The sequence below is a fragment of the Cheilinus undulatus genome, linkage group 5 (assembly GCF_018320785.1).
Source record: "Cheilinus undulatus linkage group 5, ASM1832078v1, whole genome shotgun sequence".
Taxonomy (NCBI): domain Eukaryota; kingdom Metazoa; phylum Chordata; class Actinopteri; order Labriformes; family Labridae; genus Cheilinus; species Cheilinus undulatus.
In genome coordinates, this window is record NC_054869.1 from 18,539,421 (window position 1) to 18,559,605 (window position 20,185).

The 20,185-nt window shown below is 43.5% G+C and overlaps 1 protein-coding gene across 1 annotated transcript in view; it reads left to right on the plus strand.

Annotated features, from left to right (window-relative positions):
• The window catches only part of kiaa0825 (KIAA0825 ortholog), a 220,875-nt gene that overhangs the window by 92,458 nt on the left and 108,232 nt on the right, over positions 1 to 20,185 (plus strand). Inside the window, exons 20-22 of the mRNA XM_041788069.1 lie at positions 2,974 to 3,118; positions 6,090 to 6,233; positions 7,709 to 7,803. Coding sequence (XP_041644003.1) covers positions 2,974 to 3,118; positions 6,090 to 6,233; positions 7,709 to 7,803 — 384 coding nt within the window. The remainder of the gene's footprint in view (positions 1 to 2,973; positions 3,119 to 6,089; positions 6,234 to 7,708; positions 7,804 to 20,185) is intronic.

The window sequence follows — 20,185 nt, forward strand, 5'->3', positions numbered from 1 at the left end:
TATCATGTCAATCCATCCATGCATCCATCTTCTTTCCCTTATCCGAGGTTGGGTCGCGGGGGCAGCAGTTTAAGCAGGGAGGCCCAGACTTCCCTCTCCCCGGCCACTTCATCCAGCTCTTCCCAGGGGATCCCAGGGTGTTCCCAGGCCAGCCAAGAGATGTAATCTCTCCAGTGTGTCCTGGGTCTTCCCTGGGGCCTCCTCCCAGTGGGACCTGTCCAGAACACCTCACCAGGGAGGTTTCCTGGAGACATCCGGACTAGATGCCTGAGCCATCTCATCTGGCCCCTCTCAACATGGAGGAGCAGTGGCTTTACCCTGAGTCCCTCCCGGATGGCCAAGCTTTTCACCCTATCTCTAAGGGAGTGCCCAGGCACCCTGCAGAGGACCCTCATTCCGGCCGCCTGCATCTGCAATCTCGTTCTTCTGGTCGCTACCCACAGCTTGTGACCATAGTTGAGGGAAGGAATGTAGATTGACGGGTAAATTGAGAGCTTCGCCTTTCGACTTAGCTCTTTCTTCAACACGACAGACTGATGCAGAGACCGCATCGCTGCTGACGCCGCACCGATCAACGTCGATCTCCTTCTCCATTCTTCCCTTTCTCATAAACAGTTATCATATCAAATAAGGACCAAAATCTCTGAGAATCGTTTCAAACACATTGTTATAGCTGTGTCACAAAGTATTAAAGCAGTTCTAAAGGAACACAGGGGTCTGACCTGGTACTGGCAAGGTGTACCTGATAAAGTGGCCAGTGAGTGCATATGAATAATGATATTTATTTGGGAAAACATGCTTTTAAGCTTTATAGTATTCATCGTTAGTCTCAGGTTGTAGTGATTATTCATGTGCACTGAAGTTTTTTGATTATAAGGGCAGCTTTTTATAAAATGAGCTCCTGACGTATAGTTTAAGTGATCCATAAATAGTGAGATAAATTAGCTTGGAGGCCGCTAAAGAGCTGAGTGATGGTGCATTCAGCTGGATTCTTTTAAAGGAAAAAGCTGAAAAAAACAAAGACAAACAAGCATTTAAACATCTAAGATAGATTTTTTCTGATTGAACATTTTTCCTCTGATGTATTGCATCACCAGGAGGATTTTTCATTAAGAGGCTTTATAAGTAAGATCAATGAATCTCAGATATGTTTGTTATTGTAAATGATGGACGTGGCGTCTGACTGCAGGATGGACTGATGGGAAAATATTTTTCACTTTGGTTTGATCCACGACCTTTGACCATACATTTTGTTGCTTGTTCCCAGAAATTGCACTTTTGGTCGCTCATTTCATCATGACAAACTCGGGACGCATCCATCCTCATCAAAAGGTGATTCAGCGTGGCTACACGGCATGTACAATTAAAAAAAGAAGAGGAATGAAATATATAAAAAAGCACTGAGTAGATTATGGCCAGTTCTAGGAAATGCTGTTTGTTTCAGAGACGGGAAGAGGGGACGGGGGAAGGGGGGGCGGTGTTGTGGTGGGATGGTGAGGGGTGGGGGGGCTGAGTGGAAAAGTGAAAGAAGAGTGATTATGTATCACCTGTCGGAGGCATTCAGTGGGATCATTACTATTCATTAAACTAACCTTCACAGGGAAGTGACGCCTGGCTTGTAAACAATCAGAATACAGTGTCAGAGAGAGAGAGGGAGAGAGAGGGAAAACTCCAAAAACAACTGGCACTCCACTCACTAGCATCACATACACACTGATGCACGCACACAGTAAACCCTCAACAAAGACCATTTGCCCCTTTTGAGCCCTCCCGCCTCTGTTCCCTCAGCCCACTTTCCCTCTATTCTGTACCAACTGTACACCCCCTTCTATCCCCTCCTCTCCTCACCACCCACCTTGTCTTTGCAAAGTAATTTGTAGAGGAGAAGATTATTGTTCTCCATCATGGTGACCCTGGCTGGGCTGACGGGATGCATACACAGATGAAGATGAATGCAGTTATTCCTTGGCGGAGGTCTGCCTCTTTCAGGGCACATTGGCCCTAATGACATGATTGATAGGCTGTCCCAAATCCGGAGGGGCCCTCATTAATCACCCCGCTGACTGAATCCAATCATCTGCTTCACCTGCACAGTGATGGACAGGAAAGGATACAGCGCAGGTGCTGACACGGGTGCACAGCCACCATCGCCGACAACAACACCACCGGCGGGCTCGCCAGGCAGGAGAATGAGGGGATGTACGCGGACGAGAGGGGGGACTCCTCTTCCTCGGCAACTCTCAATGTCAAGCAGCCAATGGCTGGCTGACAGGCGACACCGATTCTGCCACCTTATAATTACAAATAGGAAGACGGAGAGAGAGAGAACAATGAAGGGGGAGTGTATGTGAAGGAGAAGGCTTGATGGACGGTGGCGTGATATCCATCCATACAGGAAGGGCAGGAAAATGATGCAGGCGTCTGCCAGGGCGCAGGACTGTACATAGATGAGGACCTTGACATGCTACTACACACAAAAGTACACGCTAAGAACACACACACCAATCATTTTTAGTGCACTGGTATCCTTCGGACAAAATGCTGCTATGTATCTCATGAATAATAATGAAAACACTGAAAATTATTTTGTTATCTAACCCTCGGTAATTTGTCTTTATTTCTCACTTTTTCAAGAGCTATAGCCTTGACTGGACTGGAGGTTGACATTTACTGATACTATAAAGTAATTTTTTTTTAAAGATAATTGGCCTTCTGAATTGAATGATTTCTCTAAAAACTAAAATTAATTGTTTCTAAATGCACAAGTTTTTCAAATTTAATTTTTATGGAAAGAAAATGTAACATTTTATCACAAACACTTCTCTGAGCAAAGATTCCCCTCTTAGCCAGGGGTTGTGCAGTGATGCAAGCTCCCCATCACTTCATGTTTCCTATCCTTTCTCCTGGCTCCACTCACTTTCTTTTGTTTTCTTTCCCCATCTCTTTATTTCCCCCTCTCTGTTGCTCTCTCAGTGTGTTTGAGCGAGGAAGGGAGAGCGGAGTTGCTGCGGCTGAACTGACTGAGCAGAAAATAGGCCTGATGCTGCTGGAGGTCTGCCACAAAGCAGGTGGCAGCGACTACCTGAGGCAGATCTATCACATCATCCAAGGCAATGAGGTAGGGAAGCACTCCCTCTCCCCAGCAATTAGGTGGCTGCTGGCCTGAGGCCGCAGGCTGTGCAGGAGGGGGAGACGGAGGGGAGAGGCCTGCTGCTTGAGTGCAGTCTGCTCCTTCTGATCTTCTGTTGTTCAGGTGACCTCGAGGGTGCAAACCTACAGCAGTTTCCTGTGTTGGACACTCACCACATACAGAGGAGAGGTAGACACATAGAGGTGTCGTGCTAGGATCTTTGGAGGATATCTGAGTGAGAAAAAGCAGATATTGTTCTCTTTTAAACTCAGAGGAAATCTAGCTAAATTCACTCTAGAGGGAAAAAAAAAAAGTTAGCCTGACATGCCAGCTAGCATTATATGGATATATTTCACATTCGTCTGGGAAACCTCCCATGAAAAGCGTTTTGGAATGGCAGGACTTTTTGCAGAATTCACGGAAGGTGATTAGACGTCACTCTGTCTCTCACATTCATGATCCGTCAATCAGAGTGACAAGACAAAATGCGGTAGTAGACCACAGCAGCACTAGTGCTTGCTAAGCTATACAGGCTAGTGCTGCCGTTGTTTTTGAACAGCAGAGCTTGTCGTTGGCTAAAATTCATGCTGAAGCCTCCCAGGATACACGCAGAAGCATCTTTTCTGCCAGAAGATGTTTTTCTGTGTGGCTCTTTGCTCTTGCTGTTATAAAGAAATGTCCTTATTGCCACCCTGGCAGCAGCCATTAAATTCATCGGCTTAAAGTACAACTCGACCCCACCCGTAATGATCGCAAACTCGTGTTGCAACAGGTAATGGGGGAAGAACTGAAACTTTTTTTCCATCATGTAAACTTTTCGGTTGGCTCTTTACTCTTGTTTTGATAAAGAAATAAGAATAAGAATGGTCACTATACTCAGTGTTCAAATTATACTGTGGCTCTCGGGAATTGCCATTGCCATCGGCTCACAGTACAAGTTGACCCTATCTGAAGGTTCAAAACACTTTCGGTGTGGCCCAAATGTTCTAGATTGGAGCTGCGCAAGACGGAACTGCCTGTGAAGACACTGATTATGGCAAATCAATCTGCTTTGCAAGCTTAGTCTCAAGTTGCATCCTTGGCAAAACTTTAAGGACTAGCATACATTTCCATTTGGCACTCCATAACAAGGACATGTATGTATTCACAGAGAAATTAACTAGTAGGATTTGGAACCCATTTTATGAATGACAGACTACCAGGCTCATTGGATGCATCATCCAATTAATTTATGTTTAGCATGTTTGAGTGGACTTTGTCATACTGATGTTTGCCTCCACTTCTGTTGGAAATATTTTTGTTTAAAGGCTGGAAATAGTTTTGGTCTTGGTAGTATTGCTACAGATTAGATATCAAGATCAACACAAACTGTATTTTATTCAATACTTCCAACACTTCAGCCTTGGTGCAGTTTAAGGCAAAATGCTTCCTTACACATATTCAATTTAATGTGCTTTATTTGCAGGAGTGTTACAAATCAATATTGTCCAAGAATATGGAAAAAATAAAAATAAAAAAGTTATAATTAACAGGTAACATTAATAACAATATAGTATAATACTAATATATAGTAGTATTCTATTATCATAGTTAGTGATAATAGTAATATACTTAAATAATTCCAACAACAAAGGTGATTACTCCTTTTATTTAACTAAATATGTGAGGTTTTAAGTAATGGAAGTACCTTTTTTGAGTATGACTCAAGTTGAATCATATAATTTACATGATTCTTATCCCCTGTAATGTCTTTCACATGTTTCATTTTGAACAATAATGCCACCCAAAGTAAGCTTGATTGACTACAAGTCAAGACTATAAGGTACACTTTGACCCAGAAAGTGCTCTTCCACAAAGTTCAGCACATTATACTTGCTATGTTGTAGTTAGTCCCTACTGGCGGGACTTTTCTAACTGGGTGAGTAACTTCATTCATGTTGCAAAAGTATCTAATGTTAACGGACTTTCTGGAAAAGTAGATTAAAGGATGATTGTCAAATAATTCAAGTACAATGACAAGAAATACTTTAAGTGATCAAGTACTTTTTACTTTAACTTAAAATGTGGTCTATCACCTCAGAAACATAAAGATGAAATAGCTATTTTGCACTTTTTACTGTTCAGTCTAACAGTGTATTTATTGTTGCTCAGCTGCCAACAACAGAGACTTTATTCACATTAGAAACCTTTTTTCTTTCAGATTTTTCTTTATCAAACATTTTTTGACAGTTTTCACCAATAAACAAGCACAATCAGAGACTGTAAAGGGCAACAAAGTTACATTTTGTCATTATTGTTAGTGTGAGTTTCCCTAGCATGGCTCCTATAGACTGCATATTGGAAAAGCAGCATGGACTTCCACAAACATAAGCCTCGTGTAACATAATATATAAGTCTATCCATGACCAGCAGTCGCTCTGCATGGCAATCTTATAGAGTGAATGGGATACTCGGGTAGGCTCTGAGTTTCCCTCCTGGCGGCTGGAGGATCTCTGCCCTCCCAAGGTCGAGGCAAGATCACTCAGGTCAGGGACAGACCGGGCTGCCCAAGAGGTGGAGGGATGGGAGGTTCGGAGGCCATGTCAAGCTGACGGATGGGAATATTGTGAATTCACACCAGGATGCCTGTGTACACGCACACACCTACAGAGACACCAAGACAAACTCAGTTTTTCATACGGCACAAGACAGATTCAAGCAACTACTGCAGAGGTTATAAACAAAAGTAGACATAGACGTGTAAGCCAGTGTGAAACAAACTTCCTAAAGTGTGAAAAAAATGTTTCAGGAAGTTTACTTTTAAATAATATTGTTGGCCTTCCTCTGTTGCTCAGCTGTTTTTGAACAGAATATTTTCTCTCAAACTTATTGTCAGTCAGATTGACTTTTTGTTCAACCTTCTTCTTTTCTGTCTCTCTTGTGTTTCTCTCTTCTCACTCCCCTATCATCCCGGATACAGGAACTATTGATGCTCAAACTTAAAGAAAGCACAAACTCGTCGAGTAATCCTCCTCACTTGGTGAGCTTTGACCTTCAAGTGGACACTGCTGGTTTCAACCCTCTCAAACAGTTTGACCACATTGGAAAGAAGAAACTGGATCAGGTTAGTTGAGCATTATTAGTTTATATACTATGCTGTCAAATAATAGGTTTTAATTAAATTTAGTTGCATGAATTGTCTTCCTGGAGCTGGCACTTGTTCAGGTCTTTAGTCTTTGTGCCATGTGGGTGCACTTGTGCTGCAGAGGGCTGTGTCATTTTTAACTTTCTCTCAAGGCCAGAAGTGTAATGTTGAAGGTTAGGAGCTGTTTGAGTCTCTAGTGAACTGGATACTGTGGCAGTCTCTGAAGCTGTCAGGTCTTTCTGGGGCTCAGCTTGCTTATTCTCCATAGGTCGCTGCCTTCTTCCAAGCAGGAGTGCGGCTGGCAGGAAGAAAAGAACAGCGAAAAGGTGAAAAGATGAGAGAAGTTTTCTTTTGCATAAAAAATGTGAAGTGTTAAAGGAGAGTGCAGTTTTAAAGTGCACTTCTTTGGGGCTTTGAACCGTGTACCCTCTTACCCCAAACTTATCCCCAGGAGTGCCTCCGTGATGTTCAGTTAATTGTTAGATTTTTTTTTTTTTCTCCATAAAGGTTTTAAGTCTAGCTACAGGTAGGTTCAGTGCGGGGGTTGTCAGCTTTCCCCCTCATTTCGCTTTTATTATCCAGGGAAATACAGCTGAAATCACACAAAACAATCAACAAAGCTACTATTTTCTCCAGGCTGGCTTGTGTGTCTTTTTATTTTTTAAAAAGGATTAGATGTATTTATACATTTGTGATCCCTTGTAATGTAGCTGTGCTGCTGCTATTGTTTCTGCCACACGTTTTAATCCTAAGACCTGTTTTCTGCTTATCACAGGAGGCTGCATAGCTTTGCATAGAAACACCCTATTAAGAGAATGATTAAAATGCCTTCTCCGCTTCAGGTGCCTGTGTTGTTTGTCAAATAAAATGGAGGGAGGAGGAGAAAAAAGTTACATCCATCAATCACCTATGAGGAAGGAGCAGAGGGAGGGTGGATGGATGGAGGGAACGAGTGGAGTTCTCCTCCTTTTGTCAATAAAACTCAGCCTGGAGTTAAGAGTGACATTTTGGCAATCAAAGCAATCTGATTTTTATTTGCTTTCCCAATATGTTGCCAGCACAAAGTGTGTATGCGTGCATGCATGTGTGTTTAAGGAAAAAAAGAGAGAGAGTAAAGGATGGGGGGAGAAAGAGGTGGGGTTGGCGGGTTGCCATTGACGATGGCAAAAAAAAAGAAAAAAGCAGTGAAGTCAGAAGAGTAACGACTCCCTCCCAAAATTGATTTATCTTTCTATAAATGATGGCTACATCCCCCCAAATGGATTTATAAATTAATTGCTGTCTTATTGGAATAAAAACCTTCTTGTGTGGACATGATTGATCGCCTGGTGTCGGTAGCCTGCGCTGGGGACCCCCCTCCTCCTTTGTTAGTGGGTCCCAGCTGGAGCGGTAATGCACTGATGGTATTAACCCTGATTAATAACTAACAATACGCTATCCTCATACATCAACAGAGTGCTGTGGTGGACTGGACGTGGGACTGGCCACGGCTGCTGCCAGCCTATCAGGGCATGAGTCAGGTCACCTTCAAAACTCTGCTGGCCAACAGGTAAGAAAAGAATTTCCCTTCTGTATGTAAATCTGTTCACTGACAGAGAAGTCAGGAAAGTAGCCGGATATTTTCTGACTTGGTTGGCCCAAATGAGGCACCTTTTAATGCAAAGATGTCATAAAGATGTGCTTACATACTACTGACCAAATACAAGACTCATGCCTCGATTCCACACATGTACGTATGGCTACAGAGGTAAGTCAACAGGAAATTCATTCATTCCTATGGAAATCTCTGTGATGTCCGACATACCTGCAAAACACCTCCCCTTTTTAATAATTTCGTCTGGAATGTGCCTTGAGTATACTGAAAAATTAGAACTTTTCGGTAGATTTCAGAGATGGCAGCTAACAGGCTAAAATGACAGCTGGATATAATATGCAGTCATATAAACAACTTTGATATGAACTATATCAGGATTTATCAGTTGATATGAAGTTCTGTAAGATTGTTTTGGTAGTGTCAGATAAACATTTAAGTGTCAAGTTAGGACAGGGTGATTAGATAAAAAAGCAGGTCATTTAATATATAAACAAACATTTGAATAGCTGAACAAGTTAGCTTAGCTTAGCGTAGCTTGTTAGCCATTCATATGTCCTTGTATGAAATATATGCTGCTTTCTTGGTTAACTAAATTCTTCAATTATTTTTTGATGTGTAAAATTAGTCCTGTTTTATCTCATATTCCAAGCTGTGTGATGCCTGGACCTCTACCTAATGGCTTTAGATAGTTTATCATCATTTAATCAATCCGTAAAAAAGTTCACTTCCTTGTGTTGGATAATAGGAGGCATCATCCGCATATTTACGGATATACAGACATAAGTCACATACGTATGTGGAAACGAGGCATCAGAAGTAGCATAAAGTATGCAGACATTTTATTTGGTCCAGGTTGATATACAAAAAAATCCACAAAATATACTGAATCTTGAGGGTCAGCCTAAGACAAAGTCAATATACGGGTAAGGGTTATACACCAAAAGTCTCAAGAAGTGGGTTATTTCACCAATTAATGCAGAGGCTTACACAAGAAACAGCTGGCATGAAGGGAGGTTGCACACAGACTGAATATACAGCCAATGGACCGATGTTTAATTCTTTAGGGACAAAAATATACACTCCCTAAAGTTATAAATTAAATTAAAGCACCAGCAGAAGAAAGTCTGCATAATAAAATGCAATAAATGTTACTAAAGCCCAATATGTTTCATTGAAAATGAGTCCCTTTGCTAAAGAGCAGGGAGCCAATCGGAGTTTAGGAATATGGGATGACACATCGGGTGGCCAAGCAGCTTTCACAGGGAGGAAATGTTTCTCCATGTAACAACCCCTGGAAACTCAATTGAGGTAAGTATATAAGCATATATACCAAACAGCAACTCCTCGGATTGAAATAAAGCCAGTGAGCTCTACCGAGAGTAACTCAATTTGCATGATTAGGGGTTGCCCTGATCTCACTCAAGGGCAAGCCCATTTTAGCTGTTCGCCAGGAGGCTGAAGACCCATTTCTGCTCCATCTCTGTCTGTTATGAGACTGACAGAAAGTTAGTAACTTGGTTAGTGTGAGGTGACCTCCACTGATAGCCTTTATATGCTATACAGACTAAAGTATTTGGTCATACCTGTTAATTATTGAATTTTGGTGTGTCAATCAGACCCATTGCCACAGGTGTATGAAATGAAGCGCTTAGTGTGGTACTGTGATGGAAGCCACCTTTGCAATAAGATGGTTTGTGAAATTTCATCCCTGCTGGATATTCCACAGTCAACTGTAAGTGATATTAATAGAAAGTGGAAGCATTTAGGAACAACAGCAACTCAGCCATTATGCAGAAGACCAAGTAAATCACACAGTGGATTGGAGCATTGTAAAGCACACTGACACTGGACTGTGGAGCAGTGGAAACGCGTTCTGTGGTGTGATTGAGGAGGGATAATGGTATGGGGCTATTTTTCAGGGTTTGGACTAGGCCCCTTATCACTAGTAAAGAGCACTCTTAAAGCTTCAGCATACCAAGACATTTTGGACAATGCTATACTTCCAACTTTGTGGCAATAGTATGGGAAGGGCTCTTTTCTACTCTAACATGACTGTGCTCCAGTGCACAAAGCAAGAACTATAAAGACATGGTTTTGTGAATTCAGTGTTGAAGAACTTGCACAGAGCTCTGACCTCAACCGTATTGAGCACCTTTGGGACAAACTGGAACAGAGATTGCAAACCAGGACTTCTTGTCCAACATCAGCGGCTGACTTCATAAATGCTCTACAGAATGAATGGGCACAAATTCCCAGAGAAACACTCCAAAATGTTATGGAAAGCCTTCCAAGAAGAATAGAGGCAGTTATAGCTGCAAAAGGGGGGCACCTCCACATATAAAAGCATGTATTTGAATACAGTGTCATTACTGTCCCTGTTGATGTAATGGGTAGGTGGCTGAATACTTTTGTCTATTAAGTGTTATTCATCTTCAGGGACTGATGAGTGATGCTCCTGGTACTACGTCCATGTTTAGTACAGTCTACAGTGGGAACATGCAAACACAAATATGAGTTTGTGTTTTTTCATATTTTTGTATGCTAATCTTTATAAGTGCACCTGTTTGATGCATTACAACATCAATAGTGTCTTACCCTTTACAAAAGGAGGTGCTCACTTGGGATTCTTGAGACAAATACTTTATACTTCTCACTTTACTTCACCATAATGCTCAGTCGCTAGGGATTATTTAATCACTTTAGTTTCTGTTCATCAGCTGACCAAACTTGCATTCTTAAAGGTCAAGGTCTCCTCCATGGTCAGGGATAAGCCTTACAAACAGCCAGAAAGGTAGTTGAAATGTTTGTTTTGATCTGTGTTTCACCTGATTGAAGAGTTTTTCGCCCAAGTCCACGACTCCTGTCCCACCCCCCCAGCCCCCCTTCTTCTACTCTTCTGTTTTGCAACTAGCATAAATATTTATGCAGGTATGTGACACATATTAGATGGCAATACTTCAGGCTGTTCCCTCTTCTCCATTCACAGCTGTCACGCTGCCAGCTATCAGGGAGCCATGGGGCTACTGCACCTTGTCTCCACGCCTACGCCCAATCCATTTTAAATCACAGCCATTGTAACACACTCACAAACACACACACACACACATGCACACCTTTCTTACAAAGGGCAAGCTCTGCATCTGCCAAGGACACAGGTCTAATAAGGGTGAAGTACGCGGCTCGGCGCTGTGCTGTGACGAGCTTTGTCGCCTTCATGCCTCTTCCCTCTGCTACCCACACACACATCCATTCTTCCCCCTCTTCTGTGCTGCCTTGTTGCATGTTAAAACAGATACTGTCATTGCTTGACTGAGCCAAATTAGTGTTGGGGCATTCATGAATAGAAACTGAATGAAGTGCGGAGATATTGGAGTTGCAGTTGGAGATTGTGACTGACAAGGAGGAAGAGAGAAGTAAACACTGACTAGGCAGTGAGGGAGGGGGTGGGGGTAAAGGTTATATAATTCGTCCTAATCTCACAGTATCAAAGTGTCTGAGATTGTGCCGTTTGCCTCATTAGCCTCTCTTTGTTGGGCCAGAAGAGCAGATTTCATGGAGGATTTGGAGAATGGCTTTGGTTCTGCCTGAGACGCTCGCACTGAGCAGGAAGTTAGTTTCACGGCTGGCGACATGTAAGCTGTCAAAGTTTTCTTCAGATCCATCTCTCTGACTCAAAAATATCTCTCAAGCTATAGAAGGCCATTGACGGGATAAGCACACTGATGTCGGATCCACTGATCCGTTTGTTAAAGCAGATAAGGATAAAGCTTTCTGCATAACTGCAGACTGAAGAGCCCTTGGCGGTTTTCACTAAGGCATCATAACAATTACTCTTTTACTGCCTCCTGTTGCTGGACAAAACACAGGTTACACCCTTACACACTTAGCAGTATTAATAGTAATAATGCTATTTCACATTGAACAAAAATGCCTATTGTTTTGACCTTCTGAATTTTTCCTTCTTATAAGTTTGAGTCTCCTTGAATGACTTCCCTTCCCTCTAAGCAGCCAATATAATTTCCCCCTCTCTGGATGGTGAGCGTTAGTCGTGTGGCCCATTGGCCTCCTATATATTGTTTCAGTGGCAGGACAGTTATTGTGCCCAGGGTTTATATCACATTCTAATGGAGAAAGGCTATGAGTTAAGAGCGGCAGGCTTTTACACCAGGGCTGTTAAATCACTGCTCAGATGACTTCATTAGCAGAGCAGGACACATGCTGAGACACACATAAACACACATACACATCCGCTTTCACCTCGCTACCTTGACAGTGCAGCGTCGGGTCCAGACAGGAGGGAGAGTGGATTTATACAGGTGTGTGTGTCCTTCTTTGTCACCTGTCACTTCAGCTCCTTCAGCACGATGGCTCATCCATCATCTGCAGATTGAGCTTTTCAGCAGAAACCAGACTGATTAATACTACCCCGGACCCCCCAGGGTTGACTGGCTGACTGGCTGACCTGACTTCCTGGCAGGCTGGAGGTTTGAATAGAGAGATGGATAGCTTGTGGGTGGGCTAACTTTTTAACCTGCTTGTTTTATGGCAACATTTTCAGCTGTTTTTGTTGGGCTACTGGGTAGTTAGCACTATGATAGAGGCAGAAGTCATCAGTTGAAGATTTTCAGAGATGTGAAGACATGCTAAATGTTTTTTGACTGAAAAGTGAGGGGGTCGACCTGCCTGTTTAGTTTTTGGGCTGTTTTTGACACCTGACTGATGGCTGAATGGTTACTTGGCTGATATAGAGGATAACTAGTTGGGGGTTTCTTGATGGCTGAAACCCGTTTTTCATATTTACATCTTCTCAAAGCAACCAATAAGAGTAAAAAAGGGGGAAGCTTTCTGGAGCCCATGAAGATCGGCAAAGATGTATTCTTTCATACATTTGAATAAAGAAAAGCAAATGTTTTAAGATACTCAACATTACTTTCTCAAGCAGCAAAATTACACAATTTATTGTCAAAATGCAATCCTTTTTTTCTTCTTCAAGTGCTATGAATTGTTTTTACTTTTGTTTTGCTTTGTTTCATTAAGTCTCTGAGTCAGACGTCATATATGACACAAAGTGAGACAGGTTATTTGAAGTTATAGAACTTTCTAACTATAAACCGTAGCCTGCTGTTTTGTCATTCTAATGACGTTGCCCATGTCTTCGCAGTCCTTATGGCATGTTTTCTAGAAAGTCTGTAACTTGGGTGACTTACCTGGAGTCTTTAAAGATCAAATCCAAACCAGTAACTCCAACATTGAGCGTCGTCTTATATGGTTTTTAATCCATTTTTGATAGTTTCTGTCGCTAGCTTAGTATGCTATTCCTCATATTGTTTTCCCACAGTGCGTTGTGATGAGCTGTGACAACCAATGGCTGGCTGCTCTGTCAATGTGTAATGCTTTGTCAAACTGCACATATCTTAACACTTGAACACACCAGCCACTTTATTAGGTACACCTTGCGGGTCCCAGGTTGGACCCCCTTTTGCCGTCAGAGCTGCCTTTATTCTTCTTGGCACAGTTTCTCACAGGGTGTTGGAAACATTCCTCAGAGATTTTGGTCCGTATTGACATGATAGCATCACACAGTTGCTTTAGATTTGTTGGCTGCACATCCATGATGCGATTCTCCCATTCCACCACATCCCAAAGGTGCTCTATTGAAATGGGATCTGGTGACCACAGAAGCCACTGGAGTACAGTGAACTCATTGTCATGTTCTAGAAACTAGTTTGAGATGATTTGAGCTTAGTGACATGGTGCATTCTCCTGCTAGACATAGCCTTAAGATGATGGGAACACTGTGGCCATAAAGGGATGGACATGATCAGCAGACTCATCAGACCAATCAATATTTTTCCAGTCTACTATTGTCCAATTTTGGTGAGCCCATGTGAATTGTAACCTCAGTTTCCTGTTCTTAGCTAACAGGAGTGTGGTCTTCTGCTGCTTTAGCCCATCTGCTTCAAGGTGGTTATTTGAGTTACTGTTGCCTCTCTGTAATCGTGAACCAGGTTGCCAAGTCTCCTCTGACATCAAACATTTTTGTCCGTACAACTGTCAATCACTGGATATTTTCTCTTTTACGGACCATTCTTTGTAAACCCTAGAGATGGTTGGTTGGAAAACCCCAGTCAATCAGCAATTTCTGAAATACTCAGACCAGCAAGTCTTGCACCAACACCCATGCCACATTCAAAATCCTCTTTCTTCCCCAATTCTGATGCTCAGTTTGAACTTGAGCAAGTCGTCTTGACCATGTCTACATGCCAAAAGCATTGAGTTGCTACCTTGTGATTGACTGATTAGCAATTTGTTAATTTGTAAACAAGTAATTGAACAGGTGTACCTAATAAAGTGGCTGGTGAGTGTAGATCATCCAAGAGATGGCCTGAATAGCTCATAAAGGAGAAGAAAGAGAGAAAGAGAGCCTATAATGTGACTCTTTGTGTCACTGCAGACAGGAATTGCTTTTAATAAAGGCACAAATAGAGCCAACACAAAAAACACAAGGACGTTTTTGTAAATGTGAGAATATTTTGAAGACTTTTTGTTACAGAATAATTATTTTTTCACTTTTTGGTCCCCAAGCGATAGGAGAACAAGTCTATGCAAAAAAGTCATAGTTATTAATGTTTACTGTGTGTCACACATAAAAATCTTTGAGTTTAAATTTCTGTTGTTTTTTTTCTTTTGTCTTCGTAGTCCCATAACTTTTTATAAGATTGAAGTGGCATTACTGCAGCACAAATATTCTTAAAGGCCAGGTTGTTGTGAAAAAAAAAAAAAAAAAGAATTGTTTTGAGCTTGACTGTACCCTGCAGGGTTGATGTTTTACAAGGTTTTAAGACAAGAAGTCCAGGTAAAACAAAATGATTAAAAAATAACTTAGGCCATGAAGGGTTAAGTAAGTGGCCCAGTTGACTTTGACTGTGCAAGGCTAGTATTGTGGATATATCCATGCCAGGACCTGCGACAAACTTAATTCATTCAGCAAAAATAGCTGATCGAACAGGATCTGGGGGCAAATGTTAGCCAGGGGGCAAGTGCTTATGCTGCTGATCCAATGTTCATTTACTATCATAACTAGATGACCACAAATAGGGGCATATTTACTGGGTCTTTCAGGGGCCCAGCTATGGGTGGGCCTTCGTCTACTGTCAGTATTCAACACAAATAACTAAGATTTGGATTTGCACTTCTTCATTTTTCTCGTCTGTTACACAATTGTTTTCATAACCCTATGTTTTCACTGTTTTGTCAGTAATGTTGCTCCACATTTGTAACCTAAGTCAGGTGGGTTAGAAATAACTACCTATGAAAATGGTTGAATGAATAATCCAAACATTATTCATGATTAAGTTTCAAGGCCAAGCTTTAATAAGACAGTGTTGCTTTCACCAACCACCCTGATGAGCAGCCTTTAAGTTTCTTTATAACAATGCCCCAGCAAGGTTCCCTGGTTTTCATTCTGCAGAAATGAATTACATTAAACACAGGTTAAATAGTACTTGACATTTCCTCTTTAACACCAAGTTTTTGTTAGCAGCCACATCTCAGTTATCTACCAACTGAGATGTGGCCGCTCTGACTTAAGTGAAACAGGCTGATGATCTGCCTGCTGGGCATCATTGCCTGACGCACCTCCACCGGTGCCTTGTGCAGGTGTAAACACCTATGGGCCAAAAAGGGTCATCAGCTGGAGACCTCTGGTCATTGATGTTTCACTCCTTTAACCCCAGTACATCTCATGGAGGTGGAGCGATGACAGGGGTATTTCCCTGCCACCCCCTGCTGATGCCCTAGGTGTTATTTGGCCCCCGACTCCTATGCTTCCTCCTTAGCCACAGCCAAAAACTGCCTCTTTCTGCCTCTTCTGCCAGTTCTTTGATGGCTTTGTGAAGCCCCACTCCACTGCATCCCAAGTCTCGGAGGAGTCGAGCAGTTGAGGAACATACAAAGTCCCTACACCCCACTTCGACAGGGCATGTGATGGTTCTCCAGCCAGCCTGTTTGCACTCTGCCGCCAAGTCCGCGTACTTGGAGAGCTTCTGCTTATGGGCAGCCTCCAGCCCCTCCTCCCGTGGGACAGTGAGCTCCACAAGCAGGACCCTTTTTGTGAGCTTTGGAACACAGTACCAGGTCTGGCCAGAGCGATGTTTCTGTGATCTCCCTCGGGAACTGGAGTTGTTTTCCGAGGTCGACCCTCATGGTCCACTGGCTGCCAGACGAGAGGATTTTTGCCGCAACTCTCTGGCGGGGGGTTTGATGTTATCTCCAGCCCTCGTAAACTGGATGGGCTGTCTCGCTGGGGCAGGAGGTCTGCAGTTGGCCTCCTGTCTGCAGGACTTGGCCACCTCTGCCAGTTTTTTCAGTACAAGATCGTGTCACCACCTGTAGTGGCCTTGGGACAGAGCTGTCTTCCAGCCTGACAGGATGTGCTGAAGGCTTGCATTGGTGGTATTGCAAAGGGGGCAGGTTTCTTCAGCACCAAACCATTGGTGGAGGTTTCGAGGACAAGGTAGGGTGTCATATGTTGCCCTGATCAGGAAGCTGAGCTTGGCTTGGGGGATCCTCCACAGATCAGACCATGACAGGGGCCTTTCCGTGACTCCTTCCCATGTTGTTCAACCTCCTTGCCGGCTCTGAGATACCGCCTTGATGTTAAGACGTTCTTGTTTGCTTCTTGCCACGTCGGCCACCACCATGGCTTTCTGCTCTCTCGGAGGCCTTCGACCAGAACAGGGGTGTCTTGCCCCTCCCAAGGCCTGCTCGCCCCTCCTGGACTCTGCCGATTACCTTGCAGTGCTTCAGCCTGCCCATTGCCATGTCAACCTCTTCCTGGGCATTCCACTTCCTTCCCGATCTTGTTTGGGTGTCAGCTGCTCTCACCAGCTGGTCAGTGGATTCCCTCAGCTCCAGCTCTGGGCCTTCTCCTGCTTGAAGCCCAAGCTGATGGATTGCAGTGGTAGCTGTAGTTTGTTTCTGCCGAAGAGACCTACTTCTGAGAGGCATCTCAGTAGCCCCGGCCACTTCCTGATGAACGAGTTTGCTAGCTCGTCCATCTTGCTCACCACTGAGGAGGGGATCTCTCTCATTTTCAGAGGCCACATCACCCATTGGTACAGTATGGCCAGGTAACACCATACTTTGAACTTGTCGGGGAGCTGGCTTTTGTTGATCCTGGCTAGGCCATCTGCAATCTGCTTCCTAACTGTGTCCCCCATCTGCCTGTCAGAGAGCTCAGCTGTGTAGGTTCGGCCAAGGCTTCGGACGGGTTGACTTTCAAGCAATGGGATCTCCTCACCTCCTGCAACAAAGATGGTCTGGTTGCTTCTGACCCCTTTCCTGATGGACAGACTGCGCAATTTGGAGGGTTTGATCTTCATCCTCACCCATCCCTTGAGCTCGTCAGTCCTCTTCAGTAGTCTTGTTGTGCATGCTGCTGTCTGAAGAATGGTGGTGATGTCTCTCACTGGCGGCAGCCTTTGGCCAGATGGTAACCTCGCTCCTCCTACCATCTTCCTTGCTTCTATGAGGATGATCTCAAAGGCTGCAACAAACAGGATGGGAGAGATCAAGCATCCCATGCTTGTTTTAAACAAGTTTGTTGTAAAAGCAGCAAGTGAATGCCCTTTGCTATTTCTCGTTTACAGGGATTTTATGAACACAGGAGTCACCTGCTCTGTCCTTGATCCCTCTTTGAATTCCTCTTTTCTTCCATCAACAATTTCAGCAGACTTTTGTAGAAAAAGTAGCAACGTGACCCCTGTTTAGAGTTGAGTTCATGTTAGCAATGTACGCTTTTCTCTGTCTTTCTTTCTTGTTTTCTTGAACTCTGATTGGTCAGAAAGCCTTTGTGAACTTGTGTCATTATTCTTCCAGAAAAACTTCAGTGCATCTCTGTAAAAAGTATGGAACCTGGAACAGATTGAAGTCACATTTGAAGTGTTGTCTACCAAGGTGACTTTCAGAGACTCTTTCCTTGTGTCTGCTTGTCAGAGAAGGTCTTCTGACCTGCTTGATAAGAGGTAGCCAAGTATGAGGGATGAAGCCTCACGTGTCACAGGGCGCCTCCTCCACTCCATCATAAGGACCTCGTATCATCCAAGGACATTCATGCTTACATCTTCCAACACTGGTTGGCATTCCCTAACAACATGGAGAAGCAGTGAGAATAAATGCAGATATGCTTGTGTTGGCTTTACAAGTAATATTCTGAGCAAGCACTTGTTTTCATGGTTTTATTTCACAGATTGACAGTAAAGAAGATTTTGCAGCATTGACCCACAGATTTGTTTGCTTAATGTGCTAAGCTACACTGTAACTACTGAACACTAAAGCATTTTTCCTGCATTGTGTCATTGTTTCAGTTACCCCTCCGGTCCATAACAATAGCAGTTTGTGGAAAAATGCCAGTCTGTGGCATTCTCTTGCTTGAGCGGCTCCTTAAATTGCGGCGATAGACGCTTGTGCTTTCAGGAAGTGGGCAATCGCCATCTGTTCCCAGGCTCTGCCATATGGCGGGCCTTTTTCTCAGGGAATAAAATAAAAACAAATATGTCAGAATGTTCGTCTTCCTCCACGGACGCTGATCAACCTGGGGAGAAGCTGGATCTCAGTGTGTCTGGATTAATGGTCTTACTTTACGCTTCGGGGAATGAGGGAGTGCGTGTTTGTGGAGGGTGTATGAGTGTCTCTGCATGCCTGTGTGAGGATTTGCACATGCTAATTCACATTTATGTACCTGGAAGTATTTCCAGAATCATTCATCTGACTTAAAGGGTGATGTTATTGCACCATTTGGAGCAGTTGGTTGCCCTAGTCTTGGAAGCATTAAACAAAACAGAAGAAAAAGAGCTCCAAGGTTAGCTGGTGTGACATTTCATGGCTGCGCCACTAAAGAAACAAGAAGAAAACGCTCTCAAGCCATCATCAGGCTCTCCATCTTGCGAGGCCAGAAATTCAAAAGACTTGTCACTTTTGAAAATCAGGAGAGTGTGATGTGTCATTGAGGAAGGGCTTCTTTCTTCTCTCGTCGATCCCCTTGTGTGTGTCCCCTCCACTGACTGACAGCTAGGGATGGGAGTTTGTGTTGGTGGAGACAGAATACATCTTTTGTCTGCTTGGTTATACATGGTGTGTTTTGTCTTCGCTACCCCTGGACAGCACTGACACATTGAGGTTTTCATTAGCCGTAAGCAGGTGGCGGAGGAGAGCGGCGAGCTCGTGCGCATGATTCCACGCCTGTCTGTGTGCAGCTGCACTGCACCAACTTGTTCACTGTATGCATATCATGGAGGGCGTACATGTGTCTGCCTGCACGTGTATGAATGTTCGCTCTTATATTCTGGTGTGTGCGTGATATTTGGAGGTTTGCTCCAAAGGCGAATAAATCAGTGATGCCTGGGATAAGGCCGTGGCCCCTCCTCAAACTGCACAGACAAGCTGAGAGGCTCATTAATCAAACGGCCAGTCACAGATGTGATGGCTTCCACACAAACCGCCAGCAGACTGTGAAAGTCACATCCAACAGAGTCAACTGTCAGCCAGGCAGGCAGGCAGGCAGGCCGCACTTTTACCATCCCTCTGTCTCTCTCTCCCCTCTTTTGTATTTATCTCTCCATCTCTCTTTACCTCCTCTCACCTCCAGCGTGATGCCTCGGTGTGATACATCTGAAATATTTGTCTTGTCCCTCTAAAAACGATCTGCAGGGTCAAGGCAAATCTATCTTCTTGGAGAGTGGTCATGGTCAAGCCATTCTAGGGACATGAGGCATCAGTCATTACTGCACGGTGCTCCGTTCTCTGTGGCTACAACAGACAGTCCTTTACCCTCCCACTGAACAATGTCTTTCCCTCCAAACTTGCAGGTTTTCTTGTCACCTGCATGGCACATAGGTATTTTTATTCTTTCTTTTTGCCTTGGTGCTGTACATGACATTAACTAAAGTTTGAATACACTGTGTTCCAAATTATTATCCAAACATTTCAATTTTAGTTTTTCAATTAAAATTTTCAATTGTCCTGCTTCTCCTGACAGTTTCCGTCACTAACACCAATCTCAGACAGGTTTGGCCATTAGTTTGCCAGGTGAGCCTTATTAAAGGGAAGCTACTTAAGGAGGTTGTTCCACATTATTTAGCAAGTCACATGAAAATGCAACATGGGGAAAAATAAAGATCTTTTTGTAAATGAAAACTGGTGCAGTATCTTGCAAAAGGTATGAAAAAAGAACCTCTCCATACAGGATCCTCCAGAGGCTTGCTGATGTGTGCATAAAGCTGTATTTCAGCCACCCATAACCAATGACCACAAGGAGAAATGACAACAGTGGGCGAAA